The sequence below is a fragment of the Peromyscus californicus genome, unplaced genomic scaffold, assembly GCF_007827085.1.
Source record: "Peromyscus californicus insignis strain IS unplaced genomic scaffold, ASM782708v3 Scaffold_23__1_contigs__length_62951481, whole genome shotgun sequence".
NCBI classification, from domain to species: Eukaryota; Metazoa; Chordata; class Mammalia; order Rodentia; family Cricetidae; genus Peromyscus; species Peromyscus californicus.
The window spans coordinates 59,729,728-59,753,963 of NW_026294534.1; the positions used below are offsets into that span (position 1 = coordinate 59,729,728).

Genomic DNA, 24,236 nt, shown 5'->3' on the forward strand with positions numbered 1-24,236 from the left:
ATGGCTCAGCAGGTAAGGTTCTTGCTGCCAAGCTTGAAGACCTCAGTCTGAGTCCCAGGATCCACATGGTAGAAGAGAACCGATTTCTACAAGTTGTCTTCTGAACTCCACATGATAACACACACAGTAAATGTTAAAAAAAAAAAAAAAAATAGTGGAGGGGAATGGGCTAATATGACCAAAATATAAACTATATACATGTATGAAATTGACAAAGGATAAATTAAAAAATTTTAAACTGGGTTACTATGTAACCCTGGCTGACCTAGAACACACAGATCTGCCTGCCTCTGCCTTCCAAGTGCTGGGATTGAAGGCACACACTACCATCCCTCACTAAAACTTACTACTTTTAAAAATAAGACAAGTTATATGTCCATGTTCAGGTGTGTGTACATGAGTGCAGGTGTCCAGAGGCATCAGATCACCTGGAACTGGAGTTACAGGTAGTTGTGAGGCACATGTGGGTGTTGGGAACAGACCTCTCTGTTGGGAACCACCTCTCAGTGGTTAGGAGTGAATACTTCTCCAGTCCTAAAATTACTTTTTAAAAACTGAAAAGGGGAAAAAAAAAAAACACCAAGTAAAGGCTCCTGCTGCCAAAACTGATGACCTAAGTTTGATCTGTGGGATCCACATGGTGAAAGGAGAGAACTGACCACTGCAAGTTGTCCTCTGACCTCCCTGTGTGTACAGGAACACAGACACAAAGAAAGAAGAAAAAAAACATGGGGGCGGGTGTTGAGGTGCTGATTTGATCTCCTGGTGGGGGAGGGGCGGTTAAGAATGACAGAATTCAAAGAAAATGGGGTAATCGGCCACACTTTACAATTAGGCACAGTGGCTAAGAAACACACGTGCTAGTCGCCTGGGTTCACTGGGACAAGCCGGGGTGGGGCAGTCATTGACAGGCTGACACTGACAGGTGACAGGTAACTACTGATAAGGTTTGATTGCCATTCAGAGACTGACTTCCTTTAATCGCCACCTTACAGCGAATCACAGCTGGTGACCGGACATTAGTTTACTAGACTTCTGCCGAATGCAAGGCTGACCCAAATCGGTTCCGCTTTCAGAGTCTCTCCACAGCAGCGGGTTTGAAAGCGTCCACCCTCCTCCACCGCCAGTCTGCCAGCCACAGAAGAGAAGCTGCCCTGCCCAGGCCCTCCAGGCCCCGCCCACCAGGAGGCCCCGCCCACTGGAACTTACTTCCGGCCCGTTTGGGCTATGGATGAAAAGTACTGCCACGAAGCTCGTACTGCGCCTGCACTTATTCCGTTGCGCACCTGCGCACTCGCGACTTTCCCCTCAGACCGGACATAACGGTCCACGCGCTGCTTCATGGACCGGAAGTGGAGGGGAAGTGTCGCGGGGCGCGCCGGGCCTTGCTGAACGCCGGCAGTTCCTGCCGTTGCCGCCGCCCTCGGCTATTGCCGAGGCCTTCCAAAGCCGCCATGTCCGCCAGCGCCGTCTACGTACTGGACCTGAAAGGCAAGGTACTGAAGGGCTCTCCACCCTCTACGTTGCCAAGCAACAGCGGAGCCCTCGCCCTGTCGGGACCCACCCTGTTGCTAGGTAACTGGCCGGCCGGCCCTGCCTGGGCGTCAGGCAGGCGGGGCAGCCTCAATTGCCGGCCCGCCCTGTTGCTAGGAAACGGCCGGTGGTCTTTGCGAGTCCCGCCCCGTCTCTAGCTAACTTGGTGGGCTATGGTTGCTAGGAAACCGTCCGCTTAGCTCCTTTCCCGCCTCGGGCGCCCGGGTACCGGGCTTGGCCTATGCTTTGGACCGGAAGCTGAGGACCCCGCGCGACCCTTGGCCGGAGGCGTGGTGGGGACTGTGTCCTCTGGTCAGCCCCTCCCTCCGCAGCCTGCAGCCTTCAGCGCTTTCTCCCTAGAGCAGCTGCGCTTCCTGTGACATTGAGTTAAGAGAGGAGGGCGATAGGAATGCGGTCTTACCGAGGGGGAAACTGACTGCCCAGAGTCACACTGATTACTGGGAAGTAGCGGTCTGAAAGCCCCACCCCAAGCGTCCTTGCTTTCAACTGATGCTTTCAGAGAAGCCAGGCAGGGTGCTAAGCCCTGGGCCACCGTGGGTGGGCAGAGCCCGACACAGCTAAGCTCAGTCACTTGAAAAGGCACCGATAAATGAATGACTGTTGAGGACGTGTGTTCATAACGGACTGGCAGCCCCAGCTGGGAGTCAGAAAGAGCTTTCCTGTCTGGGGAAAAACAAGACTGCTGAGACATGAAGGCCCTGGACAGAAACAGGACTCGGGCATCTTCCCCAGGAGTATCTGTGGAAGAAAACTTCGTTTGTGTGTGTTTGTGTGGGTTTGCACATGTGTATGGAGGAAGGAGACCCTGCTACCCTTACATGGGCTCTTGTTATCAAACTCAGTCACTAGACTGATTCAGCGAGGCTGGCTGCCTGGCCTTTTAAGTCACTTGGATCTCCCTGTCTGTACTTCCCAGCAGCACCTGGCTAACCCTCACCCCTTGGTTTTATAAGACAAGGTTTCTCTGTGTAGCCCAGGCTGTCCTGAGCACACTCTGTAGACCAGGCTGGCCTTGACCTCAGATAGGATTGCTCTGCCTCAGGAATGCTGGAATTAAAGGTGTGCACCACACCACCACCACCACCACCACCACCACCACCACCACCACCACCACCACCTGGCTCTTTTACATGGGATCTGCGTACAGCTAATTTATGGTTTTGTAATGCTGAGGATATAACCCAGTGCCTCAAGTCTGTTCAAGGAGTGCTGTGTCGGGGAGCCACAGTGTGCTCAGTACAAAAGCCTCTTACAGGAATGTTTGTTCAGCCTTCAGAAATGGCTGTCACTTTCCCTCAGTCCTTTAAGGTTGAAGGCAGGTGGCCAGCCTCTAATGTTGGGAAGCTACCAGAACAGGTCCGGCTATAGTAAACAAGTCCAACATTCATCAGTGAAAGAACATTGGTGTCCAACCCACATGGAAGAGCTGGAGGTGTTCAGAAGTAAAGAGGTGGAGTGCCCCAGCCCCAGCGTTTTCCTTAGTCCCTTGAGTATGTGCCTGCCTTGGATGCCACCCAAGGTCAACAACTGGTGAGTCCCAGATCTGGGCTTCCTCCACAGCCTTCTGGGAACCTGGTAGGCGCAATGTTCCTTAGGCACATGCTCTGCCTTCTGGCCTGGAGGTACAATGGGCTGCCTGTCATGGCTTGCTTGTTCCTTTAGCCAGCACCCCATTGGCACCTAGCAGGTGCCCCATCCTGGACTCAAGCTATAGAGCTAGATTCATGTGTGGACTCAACCCATCTCTGCAGCTGAGGTGTGTGACCATAGACAAACCCGTGGCCTCTCTGAGCTTTGCCTTCCTGGCTGGTCCAAAGAGTCTTATCTGGGTTATTATAGGGTGAGACAGGCCTAGCCCTGCACAAGGCCCACAGAGCATGCTATTTAGGCTCCACAGGCTTCCTGGCCTAGCAGGAAACAATTGGACCAGCAGCTTAAGGGTTGCTTGCCTTCTGTTTGGCAATCAGACAAAGTTACAAAAGACTTCCAGGCAGAACTGGGCACCTGAGCTGGTTCTGAGGAGGTGACAGGTGTCCCAATTAGCATGCAAGGTATAAGGCAGCCACAGACTAGTGGTGGCAGCTTAGGGCTCCAATGGAGGAGGCCCCAGGGCCACTGCAGTTCCAGGAAGGAGGCCCCAGGATGGGGTGTGAGCAGACCTGCCTCTGGAAAGCTTCCCGGGGAGGCTGTAGATCTCTCCGCCTCCTTCCAAAAATGGAGACAACCTCCTGACAATGTGCCAGGCTGAGCCTCTGATTACCGAGGGATCTCACGTGGCCACCTTTGGACAGCAGGAGGTCTTCCAAGAGCGCTGGACTGCTGTTTGTGCTTCCCCAGCTACCCTGCAGCTTCCCTGCTTGGCAGCGTGGCCCTGGGGACCCCAGGTCTGGGGTGCTGAGCTCTCGGTTTCCCCTCCTTCTCAATGCTGTTTTTCCGGACACGGAAAACAAAACTCCAGGCTGCCCCCTGTTATTCACAAGGACCTTTGTAGTCTGAGTTCTCATAGCCCCCCAGCACAGTGCCTTTTTGTACACGTGGTCCTGGCTCATTCCACTTCAGGCAGTGGGGACTCTAAGCAGGTCCCTGGACAATCTGTCTGCTTCTGCCTTGGGACCTTTGTACTTGGTCCTGTGGAGAGATGTGTGGCCTGGCTTCAACTCAAAACAGCACCTCCTCCAGGAAGCCTTTCCTGCTTGCCCTGGCTGAGATCATATTCCAGCCCTCCCTACCCTGACCACACTTCATCTTCTGGCCCAGGCTGCTCACTGCATCACAAGCATGTTTATCTGTCTGTTCCCTTATCCTGGGACGTTCCTGAGAAGAGCAGATACTCCCAACTCACTCAACACTGGCTTTAGATGCCCAGAGCAAAACCAGGCTGTCAGACAGAACTCAGGAAGGGTGCTGTGCTAAGAAGGAAAAGGAGCCATGGGAAAGACAGCGTGCCACTTGCTCTGGTGGAGAGGGACTGTGAATGACAGGGTGTACCTGGAAGATGTCCAGAGTGCAGTTGCTATGGGACCATGGGGCATCCTGGAGGCCATGGGTCTCGGAGGTGAATGGTACTGCTGCAGGGGCAAAGAGCAGGGATGTGATAATCATCCCCCTCCTCTGGGGACAGGCAACTGCCCCTGAGCTTCCTGATGGGTTTGAACAGGGAGAGGCTGCTCCGTCTAGCTTCTATTGAAGCTGAATCCTCTTCCGCTTCATGGGGAAGGACCATGGAGTGAGAGGATGGCAGAGAGAGGAGCTGTGGCCTCAGTGTCTCACCTGCCTCCCTCAGTGCCACACCAGCTCAGAGGCGAATTCCCTCCCTGAGTCCCTAGGGGTTTCCTGCCATCCCCTGCCATCCCATCAGACTTTGAGAAGGTGGGGCTAGCAGAAAGGTTTTCCCATTATTTATGTCCAGACAGCTGTGACATTGCAGGAACCATGTCTGCCTTGGCTGCCATGGTGGTAGCAACCATATGGGCACATGGTGCACATTTGCTGAGCAAGCAAACCCCTGGACAGCCCTGGTGAGGTGACCTGTCAGGTACTCCTGGCTGACTCTTTGACCAGTCCCGTCTAGTCCCTGGACACATCGGGGAGAAGTGGGCTCAGAGCTGCCCAGGACAGCAGTTCCCAGTGAGCACAGGAAGTAGATGGAAATGAGGATGTCACTTAGATCCTGACCTTGCTCTGCCTGCTGTGTTACCTCAGGCAGGCTGCTCCACCTCTCTGGGCACTGTCATCTACCTGTCAAACCAGCCTATCATATAAGAGATAGCAAGAAGAATAGGAGTGGGCAAAGGGGAGGCCCTCGGCCAGGGCATCAGACCCAGAAGCTTACCCAGTGGGTGCTATGTCCCCACAGGGCCCAAGGGCTTAGGAAGGGAACCACTTTCACTGCACTGCCCCAGCTGTAAGCAACAGACAGAATGTTTTCTGAAATGACAGCTTCTGAGGCGGGTGGTGTCTGTACAGCATGGCAGCTCGGGAGCACTGCAGCACTGCCCAAGCCGGCCAGCCATGCGACAGCGGGCAGTGTGACAAGATGGGCACTGGGCCCTGAGTAAGCAGGCCATCCTCAGCCCTCCCTCCCCTGCAGCCACTCACGTTTCCATCCCATTTCCTTGGGTCCTCCAGGGTACACTTCCATCTGTTCTTTCAGTGTGCACAGTGACTCTGAGGGCAGAGCCCACCCTGGGCATCCTCGTGTCTTGCAGCTCATAGTCCCGAGGCCTGTATTCATGTTCTATATCTGTGCTCAGCTAACTCTGGATGGGAAATCGTGATTTTTCAAAATTTCATGTGTGTGTATGTTTGTGTGTGGGGGGTGAGAGAGAGAGAGAGAGAGAGAGAGAGAGAGAGAGAGAGAGAGAGAGAGAGAGAGAGAGGGAGGGAGATTGGGTGTGTAGAGTGCAGGTGCCGTGGAGGTCAAAAGAAATCAGATTCCCTAGAGCTAGAGTTATAAGCAGTTGTGAGTTACTTGATGTAGATGCTGGGAACTGAACATGGGCCTCTGAACAGCATTGGACTTAAGCAATGAGCTGTTTCTCCAACCTCTAGAATTTATTTATTTATTTGTTTGCTTGCTTGTTTTTTGAGACAGGGTTTCTCTGTGTAGCCCTGGCTGTCCTAGAACTCACTCTGTAGACCAGGCTGGCCTTGAACTCAGATCCACCTGCCTCTTCCTTCCAAGTATGCCACTATGCCTGGCAACCCTGGGATTGATTGATTGATTGATTGATTGATTGATTGATTTTTGGTTTTGGTTTTTCCGAGACAGGGTTTCTCATGTAGCCTTGGCTGTTCTAGAACTCACTTCGTTGATCACACTGGTCTCAAACTCAGAGATCCGCCTGCCTCTGCCTCCCAAGTGCTGGGATTAAAGGTGTGCGCCACCACCTCCAGGCTCATACGCCGCCGCCACCCCGGCAGCTCTGGGATTTTTTTAAAGACAGGTTCTCACTCTGTCTGGTCTGAAGCTTACTATGTAAACTAACAGGAATCCCCCTGTCTCTGCCCCCCAAGCATTAGGATTAAAAGTGTGTGTCACCATGGTTGGCAGAGTATTTTCAGCAGAGAAAGTGCTTGCTATATAACTATAATGGTCTGAGTTCAGATCCCCAGAACCCACATAAATGCCAGGTCGGTATGGTGCCCCAGGATCCCAGGAGCATGCTGGCTAGCTGAGGTGGCAAGCTCTGAGCTCAAGTGAGAGACCCTGCTCAGTATGTAAGGTTGAGGAAAACACCCCATGCCATCCCCTGGCCTCCACATTCAGGTTCTTGTACTACACACACACACACACACACACACACACACACACACACACACACACACACACAAAGGTGTTGCATTTGAACTGGCTTTGGTGACTCATGCCTATAATCCCAGCACTCAGGATTGCCATGAGTTTGAGGCTAGCCTGGGCTACACAGTGAAATCATTTCAACAAAGCAAAAGCTACAGGCATCTTTCTTGTCAGAGGAGGCTGTCCACAGATACCAAGGCACTGTGTAGAGATTGGAGGGCCCTCAGATTCTGGAATCCTGGGGTCCTGAAACCTAGCTGTGGAGTGCTTTGGGACGTTACAGACCCAGATGCTCTGTGCATCTGTTGAAAGACATGTCCTTGCCTCTAGTCCAGGTCTGTTTAAAATTCAGCCACTGAAGTATTCATATATGTGGGCTAGGGGTGGTAGCTCACGCCTGTCATCCCAGCACTCAGGAGGTAGCAGCAGGAGGAACAGGATTTCAGGGTCATCATTGGCTACATAGTGGATTTGAGACTAGCCTGGGCTCATTAGGTCCAATTCTACTCTCCTTTGAATGTCCTCTGACACACATAGCTTCTCCACTGTAAGTGTCTCCAGGAGGAGCCACTGGGTCATATTTAACTCTGGTGTCACTTTCTGAGGAACCACTGTCTTTGCAGTATGGTTGTCCTCATTCCACAGTCCTCTTGGTGATGGGCGGTGAGGAGGAAGACAGGGCAGGGCTACACTTGTGCAGGCCTCAGTGGGGTTCCATGAACTTGGACTCCTTGGAGATTGGGTGTCTGATGCTGTCAGGAGAGGCAAGTGCACCAGCAGTCTGCATGGAGTGCTCATGGAGCAGGGCTTGCCCTGGTGTCTGAGGGATTCAGTCCCTCCCCTCTCCTGCCCTCTGACTGCAGGAGAGCCTTGTGGTGGAACTTGCCTGGGTGGAAGCCAGATTGGCCTGAGGTCCTGTCCCTTCGCAGATGGTTCCCACCCCTACCCAGGCACTCAAGAGTGGAAGCCACCGCTTCTTTCCTTCCTGTTGCAGGTACTCATCTGCCGGAACTACCGTGGGGATGTGGACATGTCAGAGGTGGAGCACTTCATGCCAATCCTGATGGAGAAGGAGGAGGAGGGCATGCTGTCACCTATCTTGGCGCATGGCGGCGTTCGCTTCATGTGGATTAAGCACAACAACCTGTACCGTATCCCTGCTGCGGAGCAGGGGCTTGGGAGTGACATGCCTGCCCACTGGCACAGGACAGCTGGGCAGCCAGAGGGCACAAGTTTAGGGAATGCTAAGTATTCCAAAGCTGCTGCCCAGGGGAGGGAGGGACACATGGCAAGAGTAGGGGCCAGCTGGGCCCAAGGTTGGCTTTGGTTGGAGACATGTCATGTTGACAGGGTTGGTCTTTGGACGGGGTGGCCAGATTGTCAGAGGCAGGGATGGAGAAATGAGGGAAGTGGGGTCGGAGTAGGAGTGGGGAGTTTTCATGTGCCCTGCATCCCCAGCCCGTCTTCAGCCTCAAACCAAGCATGAAATGAGTGTACCCACCACTTGGGGCTTTGGCTGTGCAGTAAGCAGTGGGGAGCACCAGCCCTGCAGCTGCAGGCCCTCAGGGTCAGTAAGTGAATGTGTGTGTGTCCCCAACAGAGGCAGATGCTGCCTCCTCCTATGGACACATGTTCTGGCCTTGCAGCTCCTGCCCCGCCCTCCCACCCAGGCATGCTCCTGGAACCACAGGTTAGCTGTGGTGATAAGTGCTCCCCCGCCCCCCGCAGGGTGAGTCCCAGAAATATCCCCATCTCTAGAAGCCCTGAGGATAGCTCTGGAGAGGATGTAGGTGGCCTGGGACCTCTAAGAGAAAGATGGTTGTCACTTGAAGCCACACTTTAGGCTATGGCTGCCCAGTGCAGGAATAGGTGAGGCGCTTGTGGTCTGAGCTTAGTTGGACCAGCAGATGAGTCCCTGCCACTACAGTACCACAGTGTGGCAGCAGGGGCATAAAAGGGCTCCCCCCACCCCCCGACACACACATACACACACACACACACACACTGCACTGGGGCATCCTCCACCGCTGCCCCTCCCCCGCCTGCCCAGCCCCCTCTGCTGTGGTCCTGTGAGTTTCCAGCTTATACCTGGATCCTGTTCTATAACTGGGGCAAGGCTCAAGTGGACATGGCCTTCTCCCTCCTTCCCGGGCCTTCCTACCCAGTGCATGGGTGTGGCATAAACAGGGACTTGGAGACTGGCCACAGACCTCCCCGATAGCTCAGGCTGATGAGAAAGGGAAGTATGAACTTCCTGAGGGCTGGCAGGCACATTTCTCCAGCACATTTGTTGTGAATCTAGCAGCCTCAGCCAGCTGGGGAGATCTGGAAGTTTCTGTAAAAAGTATGATTGGCCTAGTGTGGTCTGCAAGGCGAGAAAGGTGCTGTGTGACAGAACTTTTGCTGGGGAGACATTACATTGGTAGCTCAAGACAGACCAAAGTATGGATACCAGCAAAGTCCAACTTGGTGAACCAATGAGTTTACTACAGTTACATATAGGATTATGGGTCACTTACAGGAGCAGCGATGACTCAAAGACAAATGCATCTCCAAAACCCACCCCAGCATAGGTGACAACTCAAGAAAGCTGGGAACCTGAGTCCCTGCACAGTCTACAGGCAGCTCAGCAGGTTAGATTGTCCCTTCCAAGTGCCTCTGGTCTAAACTTCTGCCAGGCAGCTACCTCTGCTGGTCTCTGCTTCTTCCAGGTAGCTGATCTGGTCTCAGAGTCTTCTTTGCAACTTTGCTTGTTTACTCTTGGGAAGAAGAGGCCTAGTGAATCTGCTCAGTTTCGGGGACTTCCTGGAGCTATTTGGAGTTGTTTACTGCTTAAGAAGTTTCCCTGCGGGATGGAAACTGCTATACAACACTCCACTCCTTCCCCCAGCTTTAACATTCTTCCCACCCCGGTTCCACTATGATCCCTGACATTGAAGGGATAACTACAAATGTCCACTTATGGCTAAAAATTAATCCACTGTGAGGAATGTTGGTTTTAAATGAGGCGCTTTCACTCTGTGAGGAAAGGTCACGAGGCATGACAAAACCCAGTATCAGAGCTTTATTGGGGGTGGGGACAGAAGAGAGCCTGGCCAGGCCTGTGGAAGACAAATGAGGAGAAGGGAGAGAGAAGGGATGAAGAGAGAGCAGAAGAGAGGGGAGGAGTCTGTGACTGGCTTTTTTTTTTTTTTTTTTTTTTTTGGTTTTCCGAGACAGGGTTTCTCTGTGTAGCTTTGCGCCTTTCCTGGAACTCACTTGGTAGTCCAGGCTGGCCTCGAACTCACAGAGATCCGCCTGGCTCTGCCTCCTGAGTGCTGGGATTAAAGGCGTGCGCCACCACCGCCCGGCCTGTGACTGGCTTTTTAAGGATTCCCCTGCACCTGCCCATGTGGGCTTATGGAGTTACACCACGCGTGCGCAGATTGCGTGACCTCGTTGCGCACAGATGACGTAAGGTGTAAGGCCCCTTGCTTGGCTACTGAACTGTGCATGTGCGCATGCAGCTGGGGGAGTGGCCGGGAATTCTAACAAGGAATTTCACCAGTTATGTATGAGTTGAGGCTGACAACATTGGTGATTGGTAAACACACATGTTTAGAAGGCAGTTTGACAGGCACATCACATCAACCTGGTAAAACAGTACAAGTTGCTTTCCCATTAGGACCTGGAACCTCCCCAGCCACAGGTTTTTGTCCTGGCAGATAATATCAGATGTGAACTTCCTCTTGTGGAGCAGACCTGAAAGCCAATAGAAAGGCTGTTGGTCTTATCCATGATCACCAAGCCACTACTTCACAATCAGGCAAGTGTTGCCCATCATGTCGGTATTTTAGCATGCAGGGTCCATAGCTGAGCAGGAATGTTGGTGACAGTTCACCAGCATCAGGCATGGCCCCTCTGGCACCTGTAAAAGCCAGCCAGCAGGGTGGGAATTTCCAGTCCCAACTTTATTTCTCCATGTCCTGCAGTCAAAGTGTGCAGTGTCTTAAGCAATAGGGTCTTTCCTCTAGTTCTGGCATACAACCAACAGTAATATCAATAGCCTTTATGGTTTGCGGGGCCTCGGGATTCCCTGGCCAGCAAGTCACAGGGAGGTAGAGAAGGAGACCCACACACAGCAGGGGCTTCCTCCTGGACCCTGTATGAGGTACAAACCACACTCAGACACCTGTTTTCACAGAGAGATCCTTTATTAAGCAGGGGAGAAAAGTTAACATGACTGCTTTCTGATTCAAGTAGAAAACAGCAGCAAACGACCCTGCAGTGCAATTTAAAGAGGAGAAGAAGGGAGGTCTGTGTTAGGATGGACTGGGATGCTGTAGTGAAGGAGATAGGGGACGGGGAGAAGGGGAAGGGGTATTTGTTCCGGAGGGACGAAGGACTGCCTTTGGGTAGGAGACGGACATGGCACATAGGCAAATAGTGGTTTGTAAAGGTGAAGGGGGAGAACCCTCGTGTTAGCATGGGGTGTTTCATTTTAATTGGGCATGTTAATTAGGTGAGCCAAAGGGGACTTCTGATTGCTAGACCTTGGTAATCAGCCTCAGGAGGAGGAAATGGCCAAATAAAGGAATGGACCTTGGTGGCTAGTTTTAGGAATGTGATCTAAGGGTTTGTAGAAAGGCAGAGGAAATGGGGAGAAGGCCTTTCAGAGTCCCATGCTCCAGTGGGCTAGTGTCCCTTCAGGCAGCCCACTCCTGGCACTAGGATTTTCATTCAGTAACTTTATGGCCTCTGGGAGTGTCTTTTTCCATCCATGTAGGGTACCATTTGTATTTAAACTCTGTTTTAACAACCCATTTTTTTCTTTTATTTTTAATTTTCTTTAATTTTTTATTTTTTATGTGTAGGGGTATTTTGAATGCATGTATGTCTGTGCACAGTGCCTATGCAGGCTAGAAGGAGGTATTGGATCCCCCTGGGACTAGAGTTACAGGCGGTAATGAGCCACTGTGTGGGTGTTTGGGATTGAACCCAGGTCCTCTGGAAGAACAACCAGTGCTCTTAACCACTGAGCCATCTCTTCAGCACCCCCATTTTTCCTTTCAGTTAACTGAGCCTCATTTGTGTTGTAAGGTAGGTGGTTGTCTTCAGCCGAGTTCTGTACGTCAACGTTAGTGAAATGGCTGTCTCTGTCACTGTCTGTTCTTCATGGACACCCATATATAACGCTTAGTTGGGTGAGACCCTTAATGGTGGCTTCCCCTATTGCTCACTTGTAAAGGGACCTGTGTGGGCTCAGGACCCCCAAGACCCAAGTTCTCAGCACAAAGGAGATGTATTTGCCCCAGAGGGACAGAGGGCAGGGAGTAAAAGACAAAGACAGGAGATAGAGGACAGGGAGACGGGGAAGGGGACAGGGAGACAGGGAAGGATATTTGTCCCGGGGACAAAGGACTGTCTCTGGATTGACTTGGCCCATAGGCAAATGGCATTTTATAAAGGTAAAGGAGGAAACCCATGTTAGAATGAAGGGTTTAATTTTATTTGGGTATGTTAATTAGGTTAGCCAAAGGGGGCTTTTGATTGCTGGACTTCAGTACTTTGATAGCTGGACCTTGATAGTTACTCTCAGGAGGAGGAAGTGGGCCAAATAAGGGAATAGACTTTGGAGGCTAGCTTTAGAAATGTAATCTAACAATTTTTAGCACGGCAGAGAGAATGGGGGAGATGGGCAAGGCCTGCCAGAGCCATGTTTGCCATGCTTGGGCTGGTTAGAGTCCCTTCAACTTGCACGAAAATGCTTATAAGAGATTTGTGCTGTCTCCACTCTGGTGAGGAAATATTTGCATCCCTTACTAATAGGCATAGGCCCTGTAAAATCTATCTGCCAATTTCTCGGGGGACAGGTTGACGTATGTTGTATGTGTCCTGTCCATTTGCCCAGGCCATGTTTAAGAACAGGCCTCATGTGTTTAGAGAGCATACAGAATAGCAGGATGTTTCTCAGGAATGCCAGCAGACGTAGCTATTTTCCAACCTGTGTTGATTTCTCTGTGACCAGACTTTATGTGGACCAGTGGGTAGCTCCCAAGGGTGTCTGAAGGGAATGGCCCAGACTGTGGTCTGCCCTGAGCTCCCTCTCTGGGGGAGTAGAACTGTGTAGGGTCTCCCCAGGGAAAGTGTTGCCGCACAGTAGAAAGACATAGACAGGCCTGACCCTGGTTGCTTCCTCACCCAGTTGGGCTCTTCCAGTCTTGCTCCTAAATGCAGCATCCGGAAGCCACCCCTTAAACCTTCCACTTCCTGTGTCCCCCAGGGCTCCACTGACTGCTTACCATATGTCCCTGCCCTGGCTCAGACTGGGGGCTTAGTCCTAATCTTGGGCCCAATGGATGGCTGGAGTGCAGCTGGGGCAGGGAGACATGGGGGTTCTATGATGTGATATCCCAGCCCCAGAAGGCTCCTTGACTCTGCCACCATGCAGTGGTCGCCACTTCAAAAAAGAACGCTTGTGTGTCGCTGGTATTCTCCTTCCTTTACAAGGTGGTGCAGGTAAGGCCCCCAGCAGTGGGACTTCCTCCTGGGAAGGGCTTTGAGTGAGGGATTGTAGCATTGTATACCCAGGTGATCCTAGGCTAGGAAGCCTCAGCCTCCTTGCAGGTGAGGTCTTTGGCCTTCATTGCATCCCCAAGAAAGTGATCAAGATGCGGAGACATCATGGCTGTGCAAATGTACGGGGACAGGAGGGTGCATAGTGTGATCCAGGCCCTGTGCCTGGACATAGGGGTTGGGGTCAGTTAGGTGACGGACTGGGCCTTGGGGACGTGTGGGAATGTGCAGTCTGATGCTGGTTAGTGCACAGCTTTACCCAGGACACCTTTGGATTTAAAGCAACCTCTGGCTGCTGAGTCAACTGGGATGAAGGCAGCAGAGCTATGGGCAATCTGGCTTTTTTGCTGCTGGGATTGAGCAAGGGCTCCAGGGCTGGCATTGAGTTTCCACTGAGTGCCTCTGGGGGTCAGGAGCCCTCTGTCTCTCCTCCCTCCCTTCTTGGGTGCCTCTTAGCCGAGGGCTAAGGATGGAGCAAGGAGCCCACTGGGAGAGTTCCCAGGTGACTTCCTTCTGAGCAGGCCCACTGGGAACAGCCTAGCTTTGCCACCTCTGGCGTGCAGGATGTGATGGGGTGCTGGGGTGAGCAGGGATGTGGGCACGTATCCTCCCCAGGGCTGGCCTTTCTCGCTTGTTCTAATAACCGACTTGCTCCAGTGTCCGTATGAAGACAGGCCTCCTGGTACCCCTCTGGGTCCCTCCTTAGCCTCCTAGCTACCCACTGAAATGGAAATGCTTGCCTACGGCCAGACAGCCAACACCTTAGGGAGGTGAGCAGCAGCCTTGAGTCAGAGACAGGGGTGACAGACACAGTTGGAATTGACTGCGGAGGCCTCACAGCTGCAGTGCTGATACAGGGTCATTCTTCCTGGCCAGTGCCTGTGGTCCCTGTTCAGACCCTTGAGTTCAGGGCACGTGTCATCATCACCCATGGGGAGTGTCACCCACAGGGAGGGCCAGAATGGCCCTCGGGTCTGGCCTGAGGCCTGCTGTGCTGCGCCCTGCTCAGGTTTTCTCCGAGTACTTTAAAGAGCTGGAGGAGGAGAGCATCCGAGACAACTTCGTCATCATCTACGAGCTGCTGGACGAGCTCATGGACTTTGGCTACCCACAGACCACAGACAGCAAGATCCTGCAGGAGTGAGTGCATGTGTTCTCAGTTGCCAGCCCAGCAGGGCAGGCAGGTTGCTCTGCCTGTCCCTGGTGTCTTTTGGTTATTTTGAGACAGGGTCCTGATCCTCTTGCCTCTGCCTCTGGAGTGCTGGGCTGATGCAGGGGCTTCCAGTGGTTGGGCTCCCCTGCCCCCTAGCCCCACCCCAGTGTCAAAGTCCAACATTTCACGTCACCTCTGTAACTGAGCGGGTGGCCCCATAGGTACATCACTCAGGAAGGCCACAAGCTGGAAACGGGGGCCCCTCGGCCCCCGGCCACCGTCACCAATGCTGTGTCCTGGCGCTCAGAGGGCATCAAGTACCGGAAGAACGAAGTGTTCCTGGACGTCATTGAGGCCGTTAACCTCTTGGTAAGCCGCCTTCTCTCTTCTTTTCCTAACTTGCCGTCTTCCAGGGTGGAAGCCAGATAAAACTGAAAACCAGCAGCGCCATGGGTGTGTAAGTGGTAACCTCACCTGCCTGCAGCAGGTGGCAGGGCTCCCTCTGTGCCAGCCTCCCTCTCACTTAGAAGCTGTAGGACCAACATTGTGGTGGTTCTCAGGACAGTGAGGTGGGGGACCTCAAGTTCCAGACCTTTCTGGGTCACACTGTCTCAGAAAAACAAAAATAGAAGGGGCTTCCCACAAAGCCTGCCCATCTGGGTTCCATCCTAGGACTTACAGTGGGAAGAGAGAAGTGACTCCTGCAAGTTATCCTCTGACCTTATGTGCGCAGTTGTGCATATGCTTGCACACACACACACACACACACACACACACACACACACACACACAAATAATAAATAATTACAATTTAAAGAAATGCAGGGCCAAGGAAATGGCTCAGTGAGCCAAGTTACTGCTCAAGCCTAATGACCTGAGCTCCACTCCAGAGGCCTCAGAAAGGTGAAAGGAGAGAACACCACAAAGTTGTCTTCTGATCTCCACATAGAGGTGGGGACACCCTGACACAGATCATGTACACTCATACATAGTAAAAAATAGGTATACCAGCAGAGCGCTTGTGTACAAGGGTAAGGACCCAAGTTCAGATCCCAACACATGAGTGGAAGCTGGGTGTGGTGGCATGCACTGTAACCCCAACCCTGAGGGGGCGGGCCAGGAGGATAGCCCAGCCAACATGAGAAGTTCAGCTCAGGAGAGACAAAGGATGCCTCAAACAAAGGTTGGGGAACCAGAGGGCCAGATACCTGACGTGGAACTCTGGCCTGCACATGCTCACATGTAGGCATGTGCACACATGTGACAGACCAAACCCATAAACGTAGAAGGTTGGGAAGCCAGCTCTGTCACCAAGAGACCTGGAGTCTTATTGCCACCCTAGAAGACTGCACGCCCCAAGACTGCTACTTTTCTAGAATGCTGAGATCATGGGTGGCTTGAGCTTTTGGCTTCTGTGTTCCTTGCTTAGTGTTTGGATTTTGTGGTAGTGGGTGTGGACCCCAGGACCTCTGCACACAGGGTGTGTGAGTTACTTGTCTAACTGTTACAGAATACCTGACATCTTAAGGGAGGAAGGGTCCCTTGGACATGGTGGCAGGGGTGTGGACAGCTGTCACACAGTGTCCACAGTCAGGAAGCAGAGTCATGGAGGCTGCAGTGGTGCTGGCTTCCGCCTTTTCACTCATCCAGAAGTCCAGCTCATGGGAGGGGGCCTCCCACTCTGGGTGGGTCTTCATACCTCAGTTCACCCAATCTAGAAACTCCCGGACTGCCTCTGCCCAGAGGCCTGTCTCCTAGGTGACTAGAGCCTGTCAGGTTAATAATCAAGAGTTACTATCACATCAGGCAAAAATTTTCATTACGTGTGTGTGTGTGTGTGTGTGTGTGTGTGTGTGTATGTGTGTATGCATTCGGGGGGTGTGTGCCTGAGAGTGCAGATGCCCACAGAGGCCAGTAAAGGAGTAGGATCCACTGAAGTTGCAGTTAGAGACAGTTGTGAGCCACCTGACATGAGTGCCGGGAACCAAGAGCGGAAACTCCACCTCCCAGGTGCTGTACACCCAGATCCCAGTGCTTTTTATTAGTTTTTGCATAGTGTATGCTCTTTTTAAAAATTACTTATTTTTACTTTGTGTGCATTGGTGTTTTTCCTGCATATATGTTTGTGTGAGGATGTCAGATCCCCTGGAACTGGAGTTACAGACTGCTGTGAGCTGCCATGTGGTGCTGGGAATTGAACCTAGGTCCCATGGAAGAACAGCCAGTGCTCTTAACCGCTGAGCCATCTCACCAGACCTAGTGTATGTTCTTACAACCTGTTTGGTTTGGTTTGGTTTGTGTTTATTGTAGTTTGTTTCTTATCAGAGGGTCTCACTATATAGCCCTGGCTGGCCTGGGATTCTCAGAGATGTGTTTGCTTTTGCCCCCAAAGTGCTGGGGTTAAAGCTGTGCGCCTCCGTACCTGGTCTCGGTTTTGTTTTGCTCTAATACAAGGTCTTTCTGTTTAGCCCTGGCTAGCCTGGAACTCATGGAAATCTCTGAGGTAGATGAGATGGCCCTGCTTTTTGTTCAAAGCAAAAGAATTGGACGTGCTGCTAGATTCTGGTGCTGACAGTCTTTTCCTCCTGTGAGTGATCTGAGCAGATGGTGAGAAGTCAGTAAAGGATCAGCCTGGCCTTGGAATGTCTGCACTAGGTGTACAGTGAGCCCGCACCCAGTAAGACAGACAGCATTACTGTCCTTGAATGCACAGATGTCTGCCTGCCTCAGCCTCCCAAGTGCTGGGACGGCAGGAGTGTACCCCCACGCCTGGCTGGCTCGTCATCTCTCACTTAGGCTTCCCCCATGTATTAGTTGCTTTTCTCTTGCTGTGGTAAACACCATGACCAGGGCACCTTACGAAAGAGAGTTTATTGGGCTTATGGTTTCCAGAGGGTTAGGGTCCATGATGGCAGGGACAGCATGGCAGCAAGTGGCAGACATGGTGTATGGAGCTGGAAGCTGATCTCCAGCCGCAAGCATGAAACAGAGTAAACAGGGAATGGCCTGAGGCTTGGAAACCTGAAAACCCATCTCCAGTGACATACTGTCTCCAGCAAGGCCGCACCTCCTGAGCCTCCCGAACAGCACCAACTGAGGGACCGTTCAAATGCCTGAGGCTAGGAGGGCGTTTCTCATCAGACCACCACACCTAATCCTTCTGCTTTGAATTGCCTACAGCTTATTCAGAGTGAGTTCTGGTAGGAACCTCATTTTAAAAACCTAATCTGAGATGGTGTCTGGTAGCACCCATCTATTCCCAGTAAGTGGAAGACTGAAGCAAGAAAATCATAATGTTGAGGCTAGTCTGAGTTCCATAGCGAGACTTCACCCCCAAAAAGGACAATCCATTTTGACTCTGTGTGTGTGTGTGTGTGTGTGTGTGTGTGTGTGTGTGTGTGTGTGTGTGAGAATGCAGGTGCATGAGTGCTACAGTGGAGGGCAGAGGGCCAACAGTCTTGGTGTCAGTCCTGACCTTCCACCCTGTCTGAGGTGGCCCTTTGCTTGTTTGTTGCCGTACACAGCAGGCCTGGAGGCCCAGGCGATCCGTCCCACCTCCACTGCAGGTGCTTACCTAAGCGCCGGCTTCATGGGGCTCTGGGGACTTGGACTGAGGCCCTTGTGCTTGCATGGCAAGCACTTCACTCACTGCGCCACCCTCCCGGCCGTCTCCATCTTGTAATTGGTGTGTTTAGACCGCCTGTGCTCTGTGAGTTTCTGGACTAAGGTCTGCTGTTCTGCCTTCTTTTCTGCTTCCTGTTCTCCCTCTCCTTCCTCCTCTCCCTGTGGGTCATGGAGACATTTGAGGGTTCTGTTGTTTCTTCCTTGTGCTTCTGCCCTTGTCTCATGGTGTGCTTATCGTAGTGGCTTCTGCGAAGCACCAAGAGCTGTGTGTTGCAAATGATGAATCACACTCAAGATGGTGCTCCCTTGAGGACCACCAAGGACCTGGGAAGTCCCTAAGGCTTCCCTGTCGTCCCCCAGTGCAGTGAATGCTGACATAAACCTGCTGAGAGTGCCTGGGGTTGTGCAGGTGTGCCCTGCACCCACGTTTCCTGGGCCATCCTTTCAACATTGGGCTGCAACTTTGGCAAACATGCCGTGAAGCAGCAGCCATGTTTGCTGTATCATTTGGCAGTCTCATATGCCTTGGTGTCACCGAGAGGTGGTGTCTGCTGGTGGCCCATGACCGGTCTAGGTTCAAGTAGGCCCCTGTGGTGCTGTCATGATGACATCACCACACACCATAGTCCAGTTGCTGTGTGTATCAAACTGGGCTTGGGTCCCCATCTGCTTAGGCGAGTGCCCTCCCTCTGGCAGTGGGGTATCCCCAGCCCTCCATGCTTTGGAACCCTCACACCTGCAGCCAGCTCATCTGCTTGTCCTCCTCAGGACAAACACTAGGGAGAAAGTTGAGCTTGCAATTGAGCCAGAAGTGATGGAGGTCACACCTTACATGGTTCCCACTGTCCCCAGGTCAGTGCCAATGGCAACGTGCTGCGCAGTGAAATTGTGGGCTCCATCAAGATGCGGGTCTTCCTCTCGGGCATGCCTGAGCTGCGCCTGGGCCTCAATGACAAGGTCCTCTTCGACAACACAGGCCGTGAGTACCCGAGAACAGTGCAGAGGTTGGATCAGTCTTGCCCCAGGGAGGTGGTCTCACCTGATCCCAAGTGCATGCTTGCCCAGTGAGACGGTCAACTGCTTTCAAGTGCCAGGTTTAAGAAAATGCCTTGGGTCGTTGAGGAGGCTCAGTAGGTAAAGGTGTTTGCTGCCAAGCCCCACGACCTTAGTGTGACCTCTTGAGCCCATGTGGTGGAAGGAGAGGGCCAGCTCCTGCAAATTGTCCTCTCACTGCCACGTGTACACTGCAGCACACCCCCCTTCCCATACACAGTAATAAGATGTAACAGAGACTTTCACATTGCTCAGAAAACCTCAAAGACTAGGGCTGCAGATCAGTACACAGTCAGCATTGACCTAGCAGACCTGGGTTCAGTACCCACCAGCACCAAAAAGACAAAAAGATCCAGGCTAGTGTGCTGGAACTGCCTGTCATCCATCACTCAGGAAACTGAGGTGGGAAGAGTGTGAGTTTGAGGCCGTCCTGGACGACAGTGTGAAACTGTCAAGAGGGTGACAGAGAGCTAAGGTCTGAGTACTTAGACGTCGTCAGTGAGGCCCAGCCTGCCCCACACTCAGAGCCTGGAGTAGAGCCTGGCCCCATCCTCGGTCCCCTTCCCTTTGACTGTGGGCTCTTTCTATGGTGAGGCTTCCACAGGTGGGCGTGCCTAGGCTTCTGTGGGCCTTCATTGGCCCTAGTTGAGGTTCCTGGCCCCTCACAGCCTCCCAGACTTGCTAGCTCTGCCTGGGCCCTCTGAAGTGGGTGGGACACCATAGTGCCACCTACAGCCACTTAGCAAATATGTCCTGACCAGCTGCTCTCTGACTGCTGAAGACACGGCATGGCACAGGGAGCCCAGACTCCAGGACTCCATGCCGGCGTCAGGCTGAGATGCGGAGGCAGGAGGATGACAGGCAGTGGTCTAGGAACTGGCCCCTTGTGTATACAAAGGCATGTCTTGTGGGCATGGGGCAGGCTCTGGTCTGCCGAGGTGGTCATAGCAGTAGGAGCCAGAGCAGACACGGGGACTCTCAGCCTGTGCCAGCTTCACCCCTGCCTCACACAGGAGGGAAGAGCAAGTCAGTGGAGCTGGAGGACGTGAAGTTCCACCAGTGTGTGCGGCTGTCGCGCTTTGAGAACGACCGCACCATCTCCTTCATCCCACCCGACGGAGAGTTCGAGCTCATGTCCTACCGCCTCAACACCCACGTGAGTGCCCCACTTGCAGGTTCCCAGGGAAGCTCAGCGTCAGTTCTGACACACCCTCTGGGCCACCTTCCAGCCCTGTAGGTGAGCGGAAGCCTTAACCATCAATGCTGGACTTCTTGGGCAGACGCTGGGCAGTGTGATAGCTGCTCCACCTTCATAGGGGCCCAGGAGGCTGCCCCACCGCTTGCCTGCACTCTGGTCTCCTGAAAGAACAGGCCTCAGTTTCCCCTCAGGAAGTGGGATTTGGTGTGAGCACCTTCCTCCTTCCCCACAGGTAAAGCCTTTGATCTGGATTGAGTCCGTGATTGAGAAGCATTCCCACAGCCGAATCGAGTACATGATCAAGGTCAGTGGGAGGGTGGGCAGCTGTCACCTGGTGCTGGCGCAGCAATAGGAAGCAGGAGATAGACTCATCCTGCAGACATTCACCTTGTCCTGGAGGGAGGGACGGGCGCCTTGGAGGCCTGGGACAGGAGGAGAGTCAGGTGTGGGCACTGCCTGGAAAAGCCTAGGGGTAGAAAGTGGGAACCCACTGCCAGGCAGGGACTGTGTCGCCCTGGTAGGTGCCTGGGGGGGGGGGGGTGGCTAGACTCCCTTCCCTGCATCCTCCAGAGCCTCTGCCCGGGGCCTCCTTGCAGGCCAAGAGCCAGTTCAAGCGGCGGTCAACAGCCAACAACGTAGAGATCCACATACCAGTCCCCAATGATGCCGACTCGCCCAAGTTCAAGACCACAGTGGGGAGTGTCAAGTGGGTCCCTGAGAACAGCGAGATCGTGTGGTCCATCAAGTCCTTCCCGGTGAGCCCCATAGTCGCCACATGCCCCTAAACACGCCCCCCCCCCCCCGGGGGCTGGAGAGATGGCTCAGCAGTTAAGAGCTCTTCCAGAGGACCCAGGTTCAGTTCCACATGGCAGCTCACAAGATCTGACACCCTCACGCAGACACATGCAGACAAAACACTGATGCACATAAAAATAACACCTCCCCATACCACCCCGTTCCACCTCTGGGACAGCGTTTTTGGGAGCAAGGAGCAGCCCTGGGGAGTGGCCAGGAACACAGGTATAGCCTCTCTGCACCCCAGCAGGGCTGGGGGAGGGTGGGCCGCAGATCCATCCCAGGAGAGCTTTCTCTTGGTGCTCCAACACAGCCATGGCAACATGTGATACCTTTTTCTACAGATTCTCTTTTCACATGGAAGTTGTTTCATAATTTTGTTTGGTGGGAACTTTGTTTGAAACAGGGTCTCCTTGGGTAGTCTCAGTGATCTGCAACTCACTGTGTAGCCCAAACTGACCTCCTAACTGTAGCCCAGGCTGGCCTGAAATTCATCATGTATCCTAGGTTGGCCCAAAAATTACCGTGTAGCTCAGGCTGACCTCAAACTCACCACGTATCCGAGACTGGCCTTGAACTTGGCACCATCCTCCTGCCTCTGTCTCCTGAGTGCCATGTCACCAGACCCAGCTTCCACTCAACTGCCTGTGTTTTCCCATGGGTAGATCCTCTCTCCATTTCCTCCTCACTTTGTTGGGTGCCAGGAGTTATTTCACCATCTCCCATGGAGATGAAACGGTGTCCTTTATGGCTGGGAGCTGGTGCGGAGAACCTGTGCCGGAGCCAAGGCTCAGTCCTGCTGCACCCCAGCTCCTAAGCAGGGCCTTATGTACTCACAGCTACTTCTGCACCCCTCAGCCTGAGCTCAGGACCAAAGGCCATGCTGTCCTAGATAGAGTTAGAGCCGGGGTGCCAGCCACAGGGGACAGCCAGGCCTAGGCCTGAAGCTCTGCCTGGCCCGGGCAGGCAAGGGTCCCAGCCAGTTACTGCTGGGCTTCTGGGAACCTAGCCCACCCATCCATCGCTCTCTGCTGTCACTCTGCCGTTCGTAGTCCCCTGGGACCCTTTGCTTTTATCTTGTTCTGAGAGCAAGTGGGAGGGGCTGTGCAAGGGAACACACCACCCTCCCCAGTGTGCTCCCAGGCTCCCTTTCCCACCATGGCCGGTCTGGCCGGTCTGGCTTGGCAGCGCCCCTGTCTCTCCCTAGGAGCTGGAGGAGCCCCTTCACAGCCTGCCCAGCTTCTGCTCCTGGGAGCCATGGGCCAGCCTGGGAGACAGCACACTGGCTGTGGGCCAGGCAGCTGGGTAGCTGCCTAACCGCCTCCTGCGTTGGCTCCTCAGGGTGGCAAGGAGTACCTCATGAGGGCCCACTTTGGTCTCCCCAGTGTGGAAGCCGAAGACAAGGAGGGCAAGCCTCCCATCAGTGTCAAGTTCGAGATCCCCTATTTCACTACCTCTGGCATCCAGGTATGAGTGCCTCAGGGCCGGCCGGCTGCCTGGGACGCTTGAGCCCAGAGTCACAGCAGGAACCCCAGACCCCATCCTGGCATGGGGTCTATTTCCTTGGGGCCTCTCAGAAGGTGTGTGGGTAAGGGACACATTCTGGTCCCCTGAAAAGCTGGGTCTTGGCCACTTCTGACAGTCCCTCATGCTGTGCCAGGCCTGCCCCCTTGGATGATGGGTGATAGGGGGTGCAGCACACTCAGGGCCTTTGTGTCCAGGTGCGCTACCTGAAGATCATTGAGAAGAGCGGCTACCAGGCCCTTCCCTGGGTTCGCTACATCACACAGAACGGAGGTGAGCGACTGCCCGGCCGGGCGGGGCCTGCAGAGGTCTTTCTGGGCTGGGGCTTCCTGTGTGGAGCTGAGGGGGGTGCCCCGTGACCCCGTGTGGAGCTGAGGGGGGTGCCCCGTGACCTTGTGTGGAGCTGAGGGGGGTGCCCCGTGACCCCGTGTGGAGCTGAGGGTGGGTGCCCCGTGACCCCGTGTGGAGCTGAGGGTGGGTGCCCCATATCCCCGTGTGGAACTGAGGGTGGGTGCCCTGTGACCCCGTGTGGAGCTGAGGGTGGTGCCCCATATCCCGGTGTGGAGCTGAGGATGGGTGCCCCATGTTTCTAGATTACCAGCTCCGGACCCAGTGAAGGGCCTCTGCAACCACCCCAGCCCACCCGGCCTCAGGACGCACTTGCCACACGCACCGAAACCGAAGCTGGAAGGTGGCTCTGGACACAAGCAACAACCCTTCTCTCAGTCCTGCGTGGACCCACGCAGAACCCCTTCCCTGGTCCCATTCTGATCCAGGGTGGGAAGGAAGGGCCAGCCAGCCTCCCCCAGAGACAAGCCAGCTTGAGCCTCGGCTCCTGGTGCCACATGCCTGGCCACTCGCCTGTGGGCGCCATCCTCACCCACCACCAGACACTCGTTTGGTTGCCATTTCAGCATGTTAATGGTGTCATTTGTCGCTGTCCCATCACCTGTCTACATGTGTCCTGTGCAGTCACCATGCAGCACTTGGAGCAGCTGTCCCCCCCACACTGGTCCACGTCCAGGATAGTTGCCTGGCTGGCTGTGCTCCCATGCCAGCCCTTGGCCACATCAGTGTTTCCCCGAGAGGGTACATGTGTCAGCCTTTGCCCCCGAGGGTCCCTGGCCAGGCACGGGCTACTGTCACTGTACAGGGCCACCTTGCCCTCCACCCCTCTGTGTGACAGTGACATTAAAGTCCATTTGTTAGAGTTGCCGCCTGTCCTTTCTCTGTGTGCTGTGGTTCAGGCCCACCTGGGTACCCTGGGTTGCGGCAAATAGACCTAGCAGTGAGGGGACCAGCCGGCCCCTCCCCTGGTAGCTGGAGCCCTTCTGAGGGACACAGGGTAGATTATCCTTGCTGGGTCTCTAGCCTGCTGTCTCCGGTGGATGGTGGCCTTCCTCTGGTGGCCTGGTTGGAGACTCCCACGTTCCCACGTGTCCAGGCCTGGGCTCTGCCGCCAGACTGGTTACCAAGTTCCG

General features: G+C 53.9%; 1 protein-coding gene across 1 annotated transcript; it reads left to right on the forward strand.

The window, feature by feature from the left end:
• The first annotated feature begins 1,335 nt into the window (after window positions 1-1,335).
• On the forward strand, window positions 1,336-23,965 carry Ap1m1 (adaptor related protein complex 1 subunit mu 1). Its single transcript, XM_052752466.1, has 12 exons — window positions 1,336-1,496; window positions 7,848-8,004; window positions 13,284-13,351; window positions 14,418-14,548; window positions 14,783-14,930; window positions 19,038-19,164; window positions 20,252-20,394; window positions 20,669-20,740; window positions 21,033-21,191; window positions 22,573-22,698; window positions 22,953-23,028; window positions 23,349-23,965. The coding sequence occupies exons 1-12, from the start codon at window positions 1,455-1,457 to the stop codon at window positions 23,369-23,371; spliced, it is 1,272 nt and encodes a 423-aa protein (XP_052608426.1). The 5' UTR covers window positions 1,336-1,454; the 3' UTR covers window positions 23,372-23,965.
• The last annotated feature ends 271 nt before the right edge of the window (window positions 23,966-24,236 follow it).

What these genes read in the sequence shown, in the direction of transcription:
- Ap1m1 (XM_052752466.1), top strand. Translation starts at nt 1,455, where the DNA reads ATGTCCGCCAGCGCCGTCTACGTACTGGACCTGAAAGGCAAG. An exon ending in TCCTTTACAAGGTGGTGCAG is followed by an intron (nt 13,352 to 14,417) that starts GTAAGGCCCCCA and finishes CGCCCTGCTCAG; the next exon opens with GTTTTCTCCGAGTACTTTAA. An exon ending in GGTCCATCAAGTCCTTCCCG is followed by an intron (nt 21,192 to 22,572) that starts GTGAGCCCCATA and finishes TTGGCTCCTCAG; the next exon opens with GGTGGCAAGGAGTACCTCAT.